Genomic DNA, 17,859 nt, shown 5'->3' on the forward strand with positions numbered 1-17,859 from the left:
GCAAGTCACGATAATACAACATCATAGATGAAAACGACATAGACCCACATTTCCCAAAATTTCTATATGCAAATTTGCAACAATAATTTTGCATTGATGTAAACTTTGCACTTAAAAGTGAATTTAACTTTGATGTATTTAACAGACAAATCGCATTAAGACATTAAATCTGTAAGTCATTGTTAAAAAATAGTTTACTTATTTTAAGCAAAGAAAACTTTCCAGTCTTTGATATATGTTCTCAGAAACATAAAAATAAAATTTCTTTCCTCAGCTGTCCTTTTCCATTTCACACATATTGATCTTTCCATATGTTTTAAATAACGATGAAATTAATAGGACCTGTATTTAATAAATCCAAATCCTTTCATGTCCAAATATTTTGGGGGAGACTGAGGTGAAAAAGCTGCTTAAGTATTAGGAGAAACCGGGAACAGCTTTGGAAGAGAAGCAGAAGGCAGTGGGGAGCCGGGCGGGCCACTGGGGAAGGTGTTTGCAGGCTGGGGTGGGAGGAAAGTCTGGTAAGGAGGATTCGGAGGTGGGGCAGGACGGAGGCCAAAGCCCAGCGGAGACAAGAAGGAGAAGGAATACGACCAGGGCCTGTTTGTTTGCACAATGTGAGTCGGGTGAGCTTATCTGTTTGGTGTGAGTCAATGGGCAAGGCAGACCGTGTGGAATAAGCCGGGCTGCCTGTGAATTCTCACAGCCCTTTTATGTGTGGCACTGGGCAGACGTCCTCAATACCTTTTGAGCCTTAGCTATTTATACAGCGGGTTGTGATATTTATCTAACTGAACTGCAGAGAAGAATTGATGGGACAACATCATGAGTTCCCAGCACACAGTCTGGTGCTGGGATGCTGGGGAAATTAAGACCCTCCACGCACCCCCCCGGCCCAGTCCCCCCCCAGACACAAAGCAGCAGGACAGAATGAAGCCAGCTGGAAGACCCCTTCACAGGCACTCTGGGCAGTCCTGCACGTCATCCTGAATCTTATTCATAATTTATAGTTATTTCCGAAAGTTTTTATGATCCTAAATATTTTCTAAATCAGTAACAGAATGAAATTTTTAAAAGTTCATAGTCAAGGAAGAATAAAGCCATTTCAAAGCGTTTTCTCAATCATACTAATAAACTGTAAACTTCCACTGTACACGTACTGTGGGAAATACTACTCGGTAAGGCCCCTGTTTTATCTATGACATTGTTGAGTGACTGGAATAGCTAAAACTGGTCCAATCGGGCTTCCCTGGTGGCGCAGTGGTTGACAGTCTGCCTGCCGATGCAGGGGACACGGGTTCGTGCCCCGGTCCGGGAAGATCCCACATGCCGCGGAGCGGCCGGGCCCGTGAGCCATGGCCGCTAAGCCTGCACGTCCGAAGCCTGTGCTCCGCAACGGGAGAGGTCACAACAGTGAGGGGCCCACGTACCGCAAAAAAACAAAATAAAACAAAACAAAAAAAACTGGTCCAAGCAACATTGAGAACAGTTGGTTTGGAATATGCTACATTTTGAATTCTGGCTGTTTGCTATACGTATTATTACTTTCTAAAATATAGAAATAACTGTATTTATTTAAATAATTAATTTGCTATTATATTAGATGAAATTGTGATTTTATATGATTGTAACACAACACAATCATACCTGTTTAACAATTTTTTTCTTTTAACGAGAAGAAATCTTCAATTACTATAAGCACTCTTACGTTTGGAATAAAGATATTTCACATTTTAGATCTTACTTCTAATTCAACACTTTATTAGTCACCACTGGCATGATTTTGCTACTCTCAGATCTACGAAAGCATCTGTAAAGCAGCCAGGCCACAGCACCGAGCTCCCACAGCGCTGGGTCTCCCAGCAGTTCTAAGGCTCAGTGTGGTCCATGAACCAGGCAGCCGAGAGTCCTGCAGACAAGGGTGCCACCCAGAGGCCAAAGGAGGAAATTCACTTTGGATTTTGTTGGAAGACAAAATTATAAATATTAAAAATCTAAAAATGATTTGCTATTACTTATTAAAAAAATAAGGAACATTTTAACAAGGTTCTCTCTGCAGGAACGAAGGCTTTTAGTGCCAGGCTACGTAGAAGTGTAGCTCTTTGAAAACTCTCACAAGATGGAAACAGCCCTGAGATGGTCCGAGTTGCAGGTGCACAGTGCGTCAACTAAAACGTTGAATTTAACTCTATTCTCTAGAGCAAATGCTTTCTTTTCTTATAATTAATATAACATGTGTTTCCAGAAGTCATGTGAGTTCTGGAGCAACCACCATGACCTGTTTAGACATGTGGACCAAAAGTTAAACTAATTACCGGAGACATTTCTTACTTAAATGAGAAAAGTTTCTTTCATTAGAAAGCCTTCTGTGTAATTTTCTTCTGGCAAAGGAATAAAGTTTATTTAGAGTAGTTCTGTTTGGCAGACAGTCAGGGCTTCTAAAACATATACCAATAATTGTTAAGGTTAAAGCAAAACAGTCAATTCTATGAAACACGTAACAACTCAAGCTTCTAATGGTCGAAACAGTAGGCTGATTAGAAAATAGAGATTTATGATATCCCCGTTTTCTCTTAGAAGTCTGAATGTTGGGATTACTGCTAGCAATGGGCCATCATTTAAGATTGACACATTTTACAGTGAACTACAAAAGATCAAACTTTACCAAAAATAAGGGATACATTAAACGTGAAAATTATTTTAAGTATAAAATTTGAAAACTCCTTTTTCTACACTGTAAAATCCCATTTTTTAAAAAAAATTTGTTTAGGTCTTTATTTAATTTGTTACAATATTGCTTCTGTTTTTTCTAAGTTTTGGGTTTTTGGCCATGAGGCATGTGCGATCTTAGCTCCCCAACCAGGGATCAAACCCGCAACCCCTGCATTGGAAGGCGAAATCTTAACCAGTGGACTGCCAGGGATGTCCCAAAATCCCATTTTTGAAATAATGTTTTGGGTACTCAAATGTTATACAGATTTCATCTCATTTTATTGTTTCATTTTCACTACAACACAATTTAAAATAGAAAGAGGATTCTAAACACACCTCCTTATGTGAGTTTCTGGAAAGCTCATTCTAGAAATACTGTTTACAGCTGACTTCAAATTTTTTTTAATTTAATTTAATTTATTTTTTATACAGCAGGTTCTTATTACTTATCTATTTTATACATATTACTGTATGTCAATCCCAATCTCCCAATTCTGACTTCAAATTTGTTTTTATTAAATAAGAAGATTCTACAGTTGATTATCATTTCCAAGTAGATGTTTTTCCTGCAAATCTTAGCAAAATACTGCTTTAAAGTACAGCGTTGTTAATTAAACCTTCCTCTCTTGGTTCTGTCACTGAGGGATCTCATTATTATCTGTGAGTTAATTCTCTTCCCTATTTCTACCTCTTAATCTTCCCCATGACCTGAGTTGCATCATTCTGTAAAACATGCTTCCGTCCGCAATGATGGCTGCAAAATATCTGAGCAAGGAGTACAAACAGGTCTACTTATGTGTCTCTATTTCTACATTTGTTTAGGAAATAAACGAGCCTGTGCATCTAAGTCCAGTCTCTGCTCTACAGATGTCCGTTGCACACTGCTGGAATTGGAGCGAATATGACAGAGACAACTCAGTAGGACAGTATGGCTATTACTTCAGAAGAAAAGTTCAGTGACTGAAGCTCAAAGTGTTTATCAGGGAATATTTTACAAGAGTTTTAAACAGGGCCCAAGGTAAGGCTGGCAAATCCAAAGAATGACCTCTTCCATGTATCAAAAGGTCCGTGTGTCTGCATCATATATTCAAAGCATCAAATAAAGACAGAAAGGATGGCTACTTGGTAGTTCACGAATGATTCAAGTTCACTGGTAAGTATCTACAATTTAAAGGGTAAATTCTGAAACACTCCTCAAATCTCTAATCAGTCAAGAAGACTTCGTGATAAAATTAAATGCCTTCAAACCTCTTAAACCTTTCCCTTTCCTTCTTCCCATCTCCAGTGCTACCATCTCAGTTCTCGCCATTTAAAAAAAAAATCTATATTTGTTTAATCACTTCCTAATTAACCTCCAGGCCCAGCCTCCTACTCTACCCCACCACTGTCACATCTCTAAATCCATCCTCCAGATAGTGTCCAGAATAACCTCAGGCTTCACAAATCAACCTCTTCACTTGCCTGCTTGATATTCAGACAGCAAGTCAAAAGTCAGTGTTCCTGCCGGTCCAGGTCCTCTGCCTACCACCAGGGGACTTCCAGAGGGAGGAAGGCCGAGGGCTACAGGCTGATTGCTAGTGGCTCCTTTGGCCCTTCTATTTCAACTTAACTACCAATCACATTTCTTTGAGAGACTCCTTATCAAGAGATGTCAGGATCCCTAATCTATAGGTGAGGTTGTTCACAAAAACATCCTAACTCTTAAGACAGTAGCTTTCGAACATTTTTAAATGACTAAAATCATTTTCTTCATACCATAGCTAATGAAGAACCCCAACAAAAAGTGGGTGAGATAAGTATTTTTGAGGCTGACAACAGGCAGACGTTAAATGATACATAACTGGACAGGCCAAGGGGTAAAATTCAAATTTGGCTGGTGAAATGCAGAGTCAGTGGGGAGAAGCAGCTCCGGTGAGACAAGTCAGACTTACATTTCTGAAAGGCCGCTGGTGCTGCTGGGTGTAGAAGACGCGGAACTAATGAGGATTTCAACATTTTGGAGGTACTTTCATAAGCCCCAATTTCACCTGCAAAGAGTGACATGCACTTTCCGAACGACAGGCCACCGCGATGGCGGAGTCCCAGATACCTGGTCCTCGCTGGTTAGTCCCAGGTGCATGACGAGGTAAAAATGCACCAGGAAGTCCGAGTTGGGCAGCACGTCCTGGCGTCGGGTCATCATGGCGCAGATCAGCTTGTAGGCTTGGAGTTTGCCTTCCTTATATGCATCGGGCAGCGTTGTCGCCTGCCAAGGAGACGTTTAGAGATTCAATCAACTCCAGATGCAGATGCATTTTGTCCATTCACTTACTTTTCAGTTTTCCATAAAGTTGTTTATGGAGATGTGGGATGCGCTGGCTGGAGTGAGATCCAGCCTGTCCTCAAAACATGCAGTCTTGGGCAATTACATTTTTTAAACTCAATTTAGGAAGGAAGAGGAAATTACAATAAAGGAATAAACACATGTTCACTTGCCTTAAATAGCCATGATGCAAACATTCTGAGGGGTGGGATCAAGGCGGGAGGAGACGGAGAAGACTGGTTATCCAGGCTTATTGCTAGGTTATCCCGTATCTAATTCACAAAGAGGAGACTTTTAGGGAAGGCAACACACAGTTTATCCCAATGATACTTCAGAAACGTGCTCCATGGTCAAACAGCTGCTCCCAATTAAATTTCTGTAAGTTGAGTGAAAAGCTACAACATTTACAAGTGTTTCTTTTATCATGAGGTCTACTGTCTTTTTGAACTGTGTGGTGGTTTTAGATCTAATACAAAACAAGGGCATTGTTTTTCCTTCAATCTTAATGCCTGGAGAGGCCTCCCTGAACTCCAAATGATAAGGAATGGTTTCATAGGTTATACTGTATAAACACGAACTGTGTTTTTGGAAAAAAAAAAAAAAAAAAAGTACTAGCATGGGGAAAATGTATGTTGTAAACAAAAACAAAAACCAGAATGAAAATTGTATGGACTCTAAGTTCTTTTATAAAAATATGTTTATCCACAGAAATAAGATTATATATTAATATTGGTTTTCTCTGTGGATGGTGAGATTGTCTTCTTAGCATTTTTCTACATTCTTCCAATTTTGTACAATAAAACCAGTATCACTTGATAAAGAGAGTAACTAAAACTAGTGTATAACATCCCATTCTTTAATATCCTATAGTAACAGTCTACTTGCACATTAAAGGAAATAACTCTTAGGCATTTATAAAATGACCAAACTATAAGTATTATTATTTAGTCTTGGATCGTCAAACGTACTTTGTCTAAACATCTAAACTTCTGTTCAGAAGTTACGTGCAACACAGTTTTTATGTCAAGTGATAAGGCAATGTTCCCGTATTAGAATAAAAGGTGATGGCAGGACTTACCTTCGCTAGCTTGTACCAGAGTTCATAGAGATAGCCAAACACTCTGGCATGGATCTTGGGTGACTGGATATTATTCACGTCTCCGAGGATTCCCAGGATTCTTCGCCATAACACGGCGGCCGAGTCCGGGTGCCAACCCGTGAGGGTCCCCCCAGCGATTATGCTACAGTCATCAGCAAGGCATTCGCTGCTATCTGTGGGGAAAGATGTGTGTTAACCCTGTAAATGCAATTTTGATTTCATTGTTACAGCCTTTTTTTCTGTCATGCAAATTACCTGTGCTTGAAAATTTACGTGTTCAGAGTAAAATAAGATGAAGTATGAAATGGCTGACAACTTGGAAGGACAGAAGGACAGAAAAGTGGGCTCCATGAGGAAAGGTTAGATGATTCTGCTCCTTTCCAACTAAAAGGACAACAGCCCAGAGATGACAGAACAGTTCCTGGAGACCCTGTGAAGGGCTTTATAAAAGCAGCAGTGGGGTGGGGAGGAGAACTTGAGCACGATAGGTAGGGAACAGGGCCATGAAAAAAGGTGGTCGGGGAGGCCTCATGGCTGGAGTGACATTTGTGGTGGCTGTTACTATTCACTCAGGTTTACGGGGGGGAGGGTTATATAATTTGCTTATAATAAATTTTACCCTCCTTGGATTCAAGGACTTGTAAGAAAGGTATACGATGGTGTAACTGTCACCACACACTGCCACCATAATTGATACGAAATAGCCCCTTCACTCCACAAGTGCCCCTTCACAGTCAGTCCCCTCCCCGAACCTCTGTTCCAGACAACCCCTGCTGTTTTTTGTCCCTACAGTGTCCCTACATTCTGCAGTTTCCAGAATGTCCGATACATGGAACCCTATAGCAAGCAGCTTTTCTGTCTGGTTCCTTTCACTTAGCATAATGCGTTTATTTGAGAGATTCATCCACGGGGTTGTGTATCCACAGGTATGATAGTTTATCCACTGACCTGATGAAGGACATTGGAGAGTTTCCTGGTTTTGGTGATTATAAATAAAGCTACAATTGCATACAGGCTTTTGTGTGAACACGTTTATATTTCTTCTTTGTAAGACCAGAATCACAAACGGCACACGGTATTTCTCTGCTTGCTTCTCGCTTTTAGTGGACCACGTCTTCCTGTGGCTGCCTGAGGAAGGCGCAGGTCCTCATGTCAGAAAGTCTTGGGTCCCTGACTTGTAATTCATAGTTTGGCTGGGTACAGAATTCTGTGTTGGAAAAGTGCTCACTTTCCTGTAGTTTCCTTTGTAATTTTAGAGTCAGCAGCGTTCCAATTCTTGAAATTTCTTTGGGTGAAAAATTATTAACTCTGGACAGTTTCAACCTGTCTGAAACAGGTTGAAAAAGACAGTTTCTCTTTTATTTGAAGCTTCAGTAAAGCTAGGAATTGTCCTCTTAATTTTAAATAACTCTATTAGAATTAACCTATTGTACTATTTTTTAATTTTATATTGTTTTTGTAGCTCTGTTCCCTTTTTCACTCCCAATATTTTTTCCTTGATTTATCTTGCCTATTTGTCTATTTTATTCATGTTTTTAAAGAGAGGACTTTGCTTTCTCTATTGCTTTCTAGTATATGTTATGTACTTAGCTTTATTAGTTCCTTTTTTGTCAACTTCTGTATATTATTCTGCTGCCATTCTGTTCCTGATTTTTTGAATAAGACATTGAATAAATTAGTGTTTTTTGCTTCTAGTGTACACACCTAAGGCCACATATTTTCCTCCATATCAGTACTCAGCTACATTTCGCTGTAGTCAATTTGAAATATTTTCCAGTTCAAAATTTGATTTCTTTTTGGACTTAATTTATTTGAAATGCAGTTTTAGTTTCTTAATGTCGTTTTCTTCTCTTTTTGTTCTTCTGAATTTCTTTCATCATATTCATGGAATGTAATACAGTTTCAAATCATGGACGCTTGTTGAGGCTTGCTTAATGATCTAACTGGTCAATTTCTGTAAATGTTCCATGTGCTTGAAAAAAAAAATCTCAGGTATTTTTAAATTAAGTTCAAAAAATTTCACATATATAGATCTACATTCAATCAAGATTAATTGTATTGTGTAAATCTTCTCTATTTTAATATTTTTTCTGCTTAACTCATCTATTAATGAGAGCTGATACAAAAATTTCCTACTATGATTATGGTTTTATCAGTAGTTCCTAGTAATTCTGTCAAACTTTGCTTCATATATATCTGGAGGCTATGAAGTTCATATAAATTCAGAATTATTGCTGTCACTAATAAATGGCTTCTGCTTTAAAGTCTATGTGACTGACACACACAGAGCTACACCCCCGGTCCACCTTTCTTCCTATGTATCAATGTGTTTATTTATTTACTTAGGATCTCCCTGTACATTATGTATTAGGGGTACCTCTGGTAAACATCATATGGCTGGATTTTATGTCTTCAACCTAACCCAAGAGTTTCTGAATTGAATTGCAAGTTTAAATTGTTTGTTTTTATTGTAGCTGCTGATTTATTTGATTTTTATCTCTCACATCTTACTTTTGGCTTTCCGTTTAAGTCACCTCTGCTTTGTTTCTCTTTTGAATCTTTGGAGGGGGTTCAAAGAGCCGTGTCCCACCCAGACACGGTGGCAACCATTAACCACCGCTGAGCATCATCTTGGGTGCGTATATTGCTGGGGCCTCTAACCATAGACATGGGAGCACAGTCTACGGATGCAAGGAGCTCAAGCAGAGGGATGAGCAGAGCCAGCAAGGACCAGGAGGAGTGGGTGGAGGAGGGACCAGGGCAAATCCAGGGCGGGCTCCGTGCGCTTCCCGCACTGTGCCCGAGACAGCTGCTGATAGCTTATTATCGATATATTCGTTATGGAAAGATGCCAAGACCCTGCAACAGAGGATTTGATATGGATGGTACATGTTGTCATGGACAGATCTTCCCAAATCCAGGAGCACTGTTCCTTCTTAGAGCAAAACACATCTGTATTTCCCACATCCGTATCATACAATCAACTGAGGTGACACAGAAAATCCAAGCCGGAATCCCACACAGTGTGCCTGCAGACAGCAAAAGCCTAACTACGGCCCTTCTGGGCTCTCAGACTGCCTTTTACAAAACCTCAGAAGAGAGGCTCGACCTCCTCACGTTTACTCTGTCAAATGCGTACAGTAGCATCTGACAGTCCAAGAAGGTTTGTTTGCTGAAGCTTCAAACGAACCTTACAAACCAACCTAAGCTCCCAAGTGAACAAGCAGCATGAGACAGCATTTATTTTGCTCAAGAAGAATGAGAAAAATTCTCATCCATGAGTCTTTAATTCCTTGAGGGGTGAAAAAAGTAAGGGAACTCAGTGACTTAGAGCTTTGCTCCATCCCCAACCATCACCCCCAAAATGCAGCCATCTGAGGTGGAGATTAGCCTCCAGCCTTCTAGTCAGGCTGGGACTTCCCTTGAGTGACAGCTCCAAGTAAACAGAGTTCAGGTGTCTTATCACCTACACCTCCCTGCTACCTGCCAGCAAACACATTCTCAGTTATGGAAGGATCCCCCCCTCCAAAAAAAGAATCTGTTTCAATACTGCTTTGCTCTCAGAAAAATGTATTCCTCAGTGATAAAATTCTAGGTAGCATCCCCCATCATATTATCAAAATACAGGGAGTCTTTTCGAGGTATTTGAAACGATTGCATGCTCAATATTACTGTGAAAAAAAATTTTTAATGAGTTGAAATGTTTTTACCCAAAATTATTCCACTCATGGCATAAGTAACAGAACAGATGCTGACATTTTGCATGTAGATGGCTCCTCAGTGAAGCAGCACTTAATTAAGAATCGGGATTTGAGAGATTTCTGAAAATTTCATGTTCACCTTAAAAACACCAAACACTTAGTTCATTTTCTTTTTCATGAGTAAGCTAGTATGCTAGCCTAGCATCTTTTTGTTCCATTCTTATTAAATGCTATAGAGACATTAACATTTTTTTGTTGTTGTTAAAGTAGGAAGTCTTGCAAACAAACAAAAGTTATATCATCTTTCTCCCAACACATACAGGACTTTAATACAGGAGCAATCTAAAGTTCAGAACTTTGCAACTATGCAAAGGATTTTAGCCATGAGTTAAGTCTTCATAATCAGTAAAACAGGCACTTAGGACCCAAGGGCGGCTTCACACAGCAGCAGTCTCGTGTAGGTTTGGTGGAGGGTTGATGAAACATAGCTGGTGCTTTGGAAATGATTTTCCTTTTTTGTTTTTTTTTTTTTGCGGTACGCGGGCCTCTCACTGTTGTGGCCTCTCCTGTTGCGGAGCACAGGCTCCGGACGCACAGGCTCAGCGGCCATGGCGCATGGGACCAGCCACTCCGCAGCATGTGGGATCTTCCCGGACCGGGGCACGAACCCGTGTCCCCTGCAACGGCAGGCGGACTCTCAACCACTGCACCACCAGGGAAGCCCAATGATTTTCCCTTTTGAGTTGAAAACTTAACCAAAGGCACAAACCCAAAGGCTCGACAGAAACACCTTAATTCTGGGACCAGAAAAATTAGGCCTAGACTTTTGATTAAAAGTGGAGACGACACAGGTTGGCACTCTGCTGACCGTCACTGCCGCCTGACCCTCTTTCTCCTTCCTCATCTGCTTCCCAGGCACACGCAACATTCATGTTAAAGATTACAAAGGAGAGCAAGCAACCCCACGGTACTTCTCATCGTTATTTTTCTTTAGAAAGTTTTATGTTTTCAAAATAGATCAAAGCCTGGTGGAAATGCCAAAAATGTCTGCAACGGCAGAGGATGCTGACACACCATTCCTGTGAATGGTTTTGGTGGCAGGTAACAGTGATAATTAAAAGCAGAAGTTACAATTAAAAGCAGAAAAGGTCAAAGGATTTTGATAACAACATCTAGAGGCAGGGCTGTGATAAATATACTAAACAAGAGACTTGGAAACGCAATTGTACATATCTTTTATCATCAAAAAAGGTTAAAATTTCATTGCTGTTTTTAGCTAACTCAAACAACAGCCTGCAGCTTAAAGCTTATTCATTCACTGATTCAAGTATTTACTGACTATTCCTCTCCTACTATGTAGTGTCCTGGGAGCCAAGAACCAGCTGTGAACATGACCAGTGGGCAATGACCAATGACAATCCCGCCCCTGAAGCTTACCTTGCAACAGTGTGTGTGGGGGGAACACCACTGACCTTTCCCCAACTAAAGCAAAATGCTGAAAACCACTTCTTACTGAACTTTATCTTAAAACGTATCAGCGATTTGACAGGCACCTGGAAGGAGCAACAGAGCTGGCCCTTACCTGCAGCGTTCTGCTAACCCTGAGTTCTTAAAGTTTCTCTGACAATGAAAAGAAAGTTTTCCTTATGCTGAAGTTGAATTAATGACTGGCACGTTTCTTATGGTTAGCTTTTTTTTTTTTTTCCATCCCATTTAAGAAAGCCTTCCCTACCCCAAGGTCTTAGACATATTTTTAGAGGATATTTTCTTCCAAAAGTTCTTAAGTTTTCCTTTCCACATTTAAGTATTTTATCCATAGGCACCTGGCTGTGGGCAAGGTGGGAGGTAGGGAATCTGTCCCATTTTCTGCCCTGTGGCTAAATACTGTCCCGCAGGCCTTTGTGGGGGCAGTCCATTCTTCCCTTGTCAGACCTGGAATGCTGTCTCTTTCGTGTATCAAGACTCCGTGCCTGTGTGGATCCAGTATGTATTTTACACTCCATTCCCTTAGTCTATTCGTCTATCCCTGTGATTAAAACTCCTTTTAAATAAATCACATAGCACTTATTGCATTATTTGTCCTTATCAGGATAAATGTCTTATTTTTGGTAAGCTCATAAGTCAGTCATGGCTATGACTTATTCATCTTTTTATTTCTTATAGCATCAAATTCAGTATTTCTAGACTATAAGCTTATTTGCTAAATAAGAGATGAGGTCAACAGCAATACTGGTTCTTACCTATAGAGTCAAAAATACTCCCCGCTAGAAAATCATAAGCTCAACAGAACAAAACTTACGCACGAGTCAACTCTAATTTCTTATTTTCAGGATTCTTGACGCTCTGGCATCTGGGGCCTCCTTGACCAGGAAGGGACTGCCCGTCCCAGGGTTAGCTAATTCCTAGAGATAGCAAACAACTCCCCAGGGAGTGTGTCTTCCACATGCAAATCCCACAATCCCAAACCCAGGCCTCCCACCTACCTCCTCTGTCCAGCTCTTGCCATCAAGGGGATGTCCCTGTGCCCTCATCACCATGGGGTCCGGCACCAGGCAACCAGGGCCAGTGTCTGTGCTCTAGGGTCTGCTGAAATTATCCCAACTAGCCGCTCCTGAGTCTGCATAGCCTGCCTTGCCTTCCCTTTCCCGTGTAAACGACAGTAAAGGCTGTTGCCCACGTTTTCCCCTGTCTTCCTGCCCCTAACCCTTGTGCCTCCTCATGTGCCCCCCTGCATGGCATGTCGTGCCCCTATTTCTATAAACTTCTTCCTTCATGACAATCATCTCTATGTCTCCATGTCTTGCCATACAAATCCCAGACACATTGTGAAACAATACCCCATAAATTTAGCTGCTATTCTCAGAAAACATGAAATGATTTAAATAAGAAAGCAAATATAAAACTGAACTGTTAGCTTGCCAATGATAAAGGAATTTCAGATTTTGGAAGCAGTTTATTATTCTAAGCATTTGATAACTGGTAGGGTTATTCAACGAGAAACAGAGACACACTCAAATTGTTGGATCACTCTCTTTGTGTGTCCTGGAGATCAGGGTAACATGAGTTTTATTTTGTCCATTTATGAAGAAATTGTTCTCCTAAGAACAGAAAGTTAAATTCAGAACTGCGATAATCCTTAAACCTTATCATATTACGGTTTGTCCTTTTCACAGATGACAAGATGAACTATTGAACTGAGTGTACTGATTCTCGATATTAGAATTTCAAAGAAGAACTAAGTATTTGGAGGAGTTAATCACAACAGAGAGTGCATCATATAAAATTACCTCACACGAGTTTATTAAATTGAGCGGTCCCATGCACACTCTGAGATGGGATCAGAACTAATCTTCCCAGAGGACAGACAAAAGACATAATCACCCAATTTTCTTTCCTTTCAATAAAACTAATTAAAACTAGTCCTTGTTTAAGTAAATTCAACTTACTGAAAATTCAATATTGCCTTTGATAGTACCACGAAGATGATTTCCGTTGGACAATCTGTATGTTGGACCCAAAGAAGCCATTTATTCCATAAATGTGTTAATAATTCTCAAATAGTTCAGAGGGCTTTGCAGCTGTAATTTTAACAGCAGCGTAGAAGAAAGGAGTAGGCACAGCGCTGCATCTGGAGTCAGAACACTCTGGAAGCCAAGTTCCAACTCTGGCACTTACTCCCCAGCGAGACAACACAATTTCTCTGCGTCTCAGCTTCTCCATCCCTAGAACAGAATTTGTATGACTTGGCCTGCTTACCATAAAAATCAAAGAGGATGCCTCAAAGTTCCTTGTAAACTGTCAAATCCCTTATAAGTTTATGGTATTATTATTCAAAATCATTATACATGTCTATGTATCACTATATATATGAAGACTTTTAAATCATTTCCAAAAGAACCACACATTTGAGAAGCACAAATTATCAATACTACCCAATAATTTATAAAAGTCAGCACATGGCTTTGCCAATCATTCTCTCATTGATTTTGCAAGGCTTCTACCACTGGCAGATGTGAATACTTAGACCAAAAATGTCCACTATCTCTGAAGGACGGCATATACAGCATTATAGGGCAACGCGTTACTCATTTACAGTTAACTGGTTTGTTTTTCTCTGCTCATTTTTCTAGTCTTAATTAAGATACACATTAAATACACATGAAGATTATTCTCCTTGGTCTTATCATAGATAAAAGATTTTATCCAACACTAAGTTTTACCAAAAACTAAATTTTACGGAGTTTTTATGTTACTCCGTTAGGAACTTCCAAAAACATCAGTTCCTACTCCGTTAGGAACTTCCAAAAACATTTATAAAAAAAATTTTATATTGTAATTAGTGAAAACCAGTTTGCCTGGTTAAAAAAAAACAAAACCAAAAAACGAAGTTCAAAGTTTTGCCTTGACTTCTAATTTTAAAATGATCTTTAGCATTTTAATACCACTTTTTACTCAACATGTGCTTCGTGGTTTGCTGTTGCTGTTCTCATCGAGGACGTCTGTGGATGCAGGAATGCAGTGGGCGGTGGTCGGCATCGCCCTCGCCCTCGCCCTCGCCCTCGCTGAGCTCCTCAGAACACTAGTCTCTCCTGACACTTAGCAAAACAAAGCAAAACAAAAACCCAACTTCTCTTGGTGTCCCCGTCCTCCCCTGTCACAAGGTAAGGGAACTGAGCCTTTAGAGGTTCACTTGCCCAGGGTCACAGGACGTGTGTGTGTGTGTGCGTGTGAACAGCTAAGACTGCAGAGTGCTTCCACACACGCTGCTCTGCGCTCTTGATTCAGGTGCTCACTCACTGATTCCTGCAACAACCCATAACACAGACGATTCCTATCCCCACTCTACAGAAAGGAAACTGAAGGACAGAGAGGTTCACTGGCTCAAGGCCACCCTGCCATTCCCTGGCAGAGCCTGGATGCAGACCCAGAAAGTTCGGCTCTGTAATCTATTCATGAATCTCAGAAATACAGATACTCAAGGGAAAAAAGTTGCAAAAATACAGAATATGACAACATTTTTCAAAAGCTTAAAACCAGAATTAAATGATGTAGTGTTTGAGGAGACAGATATTGTGGTAAAATTATGAAGAAGTTAAGGGCATGATTTTAGGAAGAATTGGGGACAGGGTCACAGGATGACGGGAGGGGAAGGACTTGAGAAGGGCCTGCTGGGGCCTCACTGGTGGGGCAGCTGTTCTACTTCTTACACGGGGTGCAGGTTTGCTGGTGTTCATTTGATTACTACAGTCCCTAACTTACACATGCCTCACAACTTATCTTGTATATATCAAACATTCTACAGTAAAGTTAAAGAAAATAGTAATCAATAAGCTATCCAAATTCTTTAACTTATCCTGGATTTAGGACACATGTCAGTTGGAAAAATCACTCTTCTCTGTTTCCAGAGTAAATCACATTTGGTCACAGATCGCAAAGCCTTGGCATGAATATCAGAGACCTCCTCCCATGGTGGACAGTGGGTGTCGGCATGGCAGGCCTCCTCCCTTTTCGGCCACTGTTTCAGCACCCTCTCCACATAGGACTCTGCGAATTCACAACTGATTATGAACAGGGGGTTGGGGCCGGCGCACCCATGTGGGAGGAGGGAGCCCCCATCATCACTGTGCTGAGGGACCCCTAGAGTTCTTGCAACTGGCAAACCCTGGGATCTCCCAACTGGTGTTAGCACCGGTGCCTCTTTTCAAAGACGCAGTTGGTTACCTGTGAGGTTGGAAGCATCCGTGGGACTGAGTTGTAACCAGTGGCGGGCATCGGAGTCAGTCACAGCATCCGTGGGCGTGCTCAGTTCTGGGTCTTCCTCGCAGATCTGCCACGGGCTCAGGGACAGCTCTGCCTCGGTGTTGCAGCCCAGAGCAGCGTCACTGCTGACACTGTCACCTGGCACAATGGGAGACACAGTCTGAGACAGCCAAGAGCAGGGAACCAGCATGTCCACAATCCCAGCACACAGGGAACTAAGCAGCTGTCCCAGCAGGAATCATTCTCAGGACAGAGGCTCAAAAGGTGCCTGCGTGGGGCTCCTGGTCAGTGAAACAGAGGTTCCAGGCGTGGGGCACAAGCAGTCCTTATGGGCCGTGCCACCTACAGCCCAAGCCGCACCCTATTCAGGGGTCTTAACTGAGTTCCCCCAGGTACGGAGAAGATCACCTCGAGTTCTTACGCTTTCTACCCTGACTTATTCAACTACAAATCGGGGGTGGGTGGAGGAGGGGAGGGGAATTGATTCCACCACAGAAGCGAGTTTATGCTGGCAGGCTGAAGAGCCCGAGGATGCCTTCCACCTCATGCCTGATGTCTAGACTTGAACCTGGGGTGAATCACCCAGGATTACCGGGGGATGAGGTGTCCCACACAAAAGGTTTTCTTCAATAGAGACTCTCCCCTTTAAACACTAAAAAGTTCTAATTTGTCATGATACAAGGATGCTCTCAAAGGCTGTGAAGCCTCACAGGACTATTCAGTCTGACGCAGAACAGACCCAGCCAGCCTGCCCCCCAAATCCCGTCTGCTCCACAAGGACTCGGGGTGTCCGCCCTCTCTGCCTGCAGCTCTGCCGGCTGCGTTTCGATCTGCCGCTGACAGTCCCCCAGCCCTGCCGCTTCTAATCTGCTGTCCGCTCTTCACCTGCAGAGAACTGACAGCTGTCCCAGTCCCCAACCTGCTAGGTCCCTAACTTTGACTGCCCCAGGACTCTAGAAGGTGGAGCCTAAGAGGCCCTGCTCCGCCCTCCACCAGGATCCGCCAAGAAGGAGGGGCCCTGGCAGTGGAACTCAGGGAAGCGGAGTATCAGGGACTGCATTTCACAGTATGTGATGGTACGTCTCAGCATCCCAGTCAGATTTTATTTTTTAAATACTTATGCCATTGACTTCAAGGTACTTCTGAAGCTTTTGCTCCTAACCTGGGAAAACTTTCTGGGGAAGGCCATTTCTCCTTCTGGGTCTGTCTGCTCACCCAGACATCAACCTTGGTTGTGCTTCTCACCTGGAGAAAGTCCCAGGGCTGGAAAGACAGGACTCGAAGGTATAGGTAACTGACTGGATCTATTCAACTGTATGTGCACACTAACCACCCATCAATCCTGGGATCCCAGGAATGAAGATGTCCCATTTCACAACCACGTGCCTTCAGATGATAAGATATCATTCGAGTTAGAAAGTCAAAAGGGAACAAAATGCAGCCTCGCCGAAGCTGGAGGAACACAGACCACATTTGCTGGCACTCACTCTTCTGTCTCCCCCTGTATCTCCCTTGCGTCTGCTGCAAATCATCTTTCAAATCCAATTCAGCGGGGCTGCTGCTTCTTCGTACTGAGATCTTCAGACAGAAAGAAATATTGCATTTGGTACAGGGAAGTTTTCATTTTTATAAGACCGGTAAGTTTCTAGTCCACATTTCTAAAGAAAAAGAAACAAACAATAATAACGGGCAACAAAAAAACTGAATGACGTTTTGCATTGGAAGGATACGGGTTCACAAATTACCATAACTGAATTATAAATTACACAAGATCTGAAATTTAAGGCTTCTACTTTGTCAGTTGACATCCAATTAAAATGGTCTACTGAGGAGGGGTGCCAAGTTATATGGAAATCGTTTATTTTGAAATTCTACTTGTACCTCTGCTCTGGCACACATGGATAACGGATACAGTCCTCCAGGAAGCCTAAGTCCCCGTGGATGGCCAGGGTGCTGGCAGGGAAGGCAGACACTCTACCCAGACTCCCAAAGGTCATTCAGTGCTTCTCTTGTTACGTGTGCAGCAGGCTTTCCTGAGCACCGCTCAGCACTGGACCGTGGTTTAAAAACAGGGGACTAGAACACTGTGAGGCAATTCGCATCCTCTAAAATTTACATAACTGGCTTGGAAAGACAAAACATACACAAATTACACAAAACGGTTACAATGCAGAGTAGCAAAATATGCGAGTCAACTCTCTCTAAAAGGTTTGCAGAATAAAGCATTACCTTGATCGGCTCACAGTGACAGTAGCTGTTCAAGAAGCAACAGACATGAGGTGGTA

At 41.9% G+C, this 17,859-nt stretch overlaps 1 protein-coding gene across 4 annotated transcripts in view; it reads right to left on the reverse strand.

Annotated features, from left to right (window-relative positions):
- The window catches only part of RALGAPA2 (Ral GTPase activating protein catalytic subunit alpha 2), a 282,250-nt gene that overhangs the window by 148,111 nt on the left and 116,280 nt on the right, over positions 1-17,859 (reverse strand). For 3 of the 4 annotated variants that reach the window (XM_082857547.1, XM_082857546.1, XM_082857550.1), the window contains 5 exons: positions 17,062-17,152; positions 15,536-15,712; positions 6,093-6,286; positions 5,188-5,286; positions 4,802-4,957 (listed from right to left, as the gene is read on the reverse strand). In XM_082857547.1, the coding sequence (XP_082713673.1) occupies positions 4,802-4,957; positions 5,188-5,286; positions 6,093-6,286; positions 15,536-15,712; positions 17,062-17,152 (717 nt within the window). Of the gene's footprint in view, positions 1-4,801; positions 4,958-5,187; positions 5,287-6,092; positions 6,287-15,535; positions 15,713-17,061; positions 17,233-17,859 lie in introns of those variants that run through there. The other variant, XM_082857548.1, reaches the window with a different exon arrangement.

Source organism: Leucopleurus acutus, assembly GCF_964270905.1.
Source record: "Leucopleurus acutus genome assembly, chromosome: 16".
Taxonomy (NCBI): domain Eukaryota; kingdom Metazoa; phylum Chordata; class Mammalia; order Artiodactyla; family Delphinidae; genus Leucopleurus; species Leucopleurus acutus.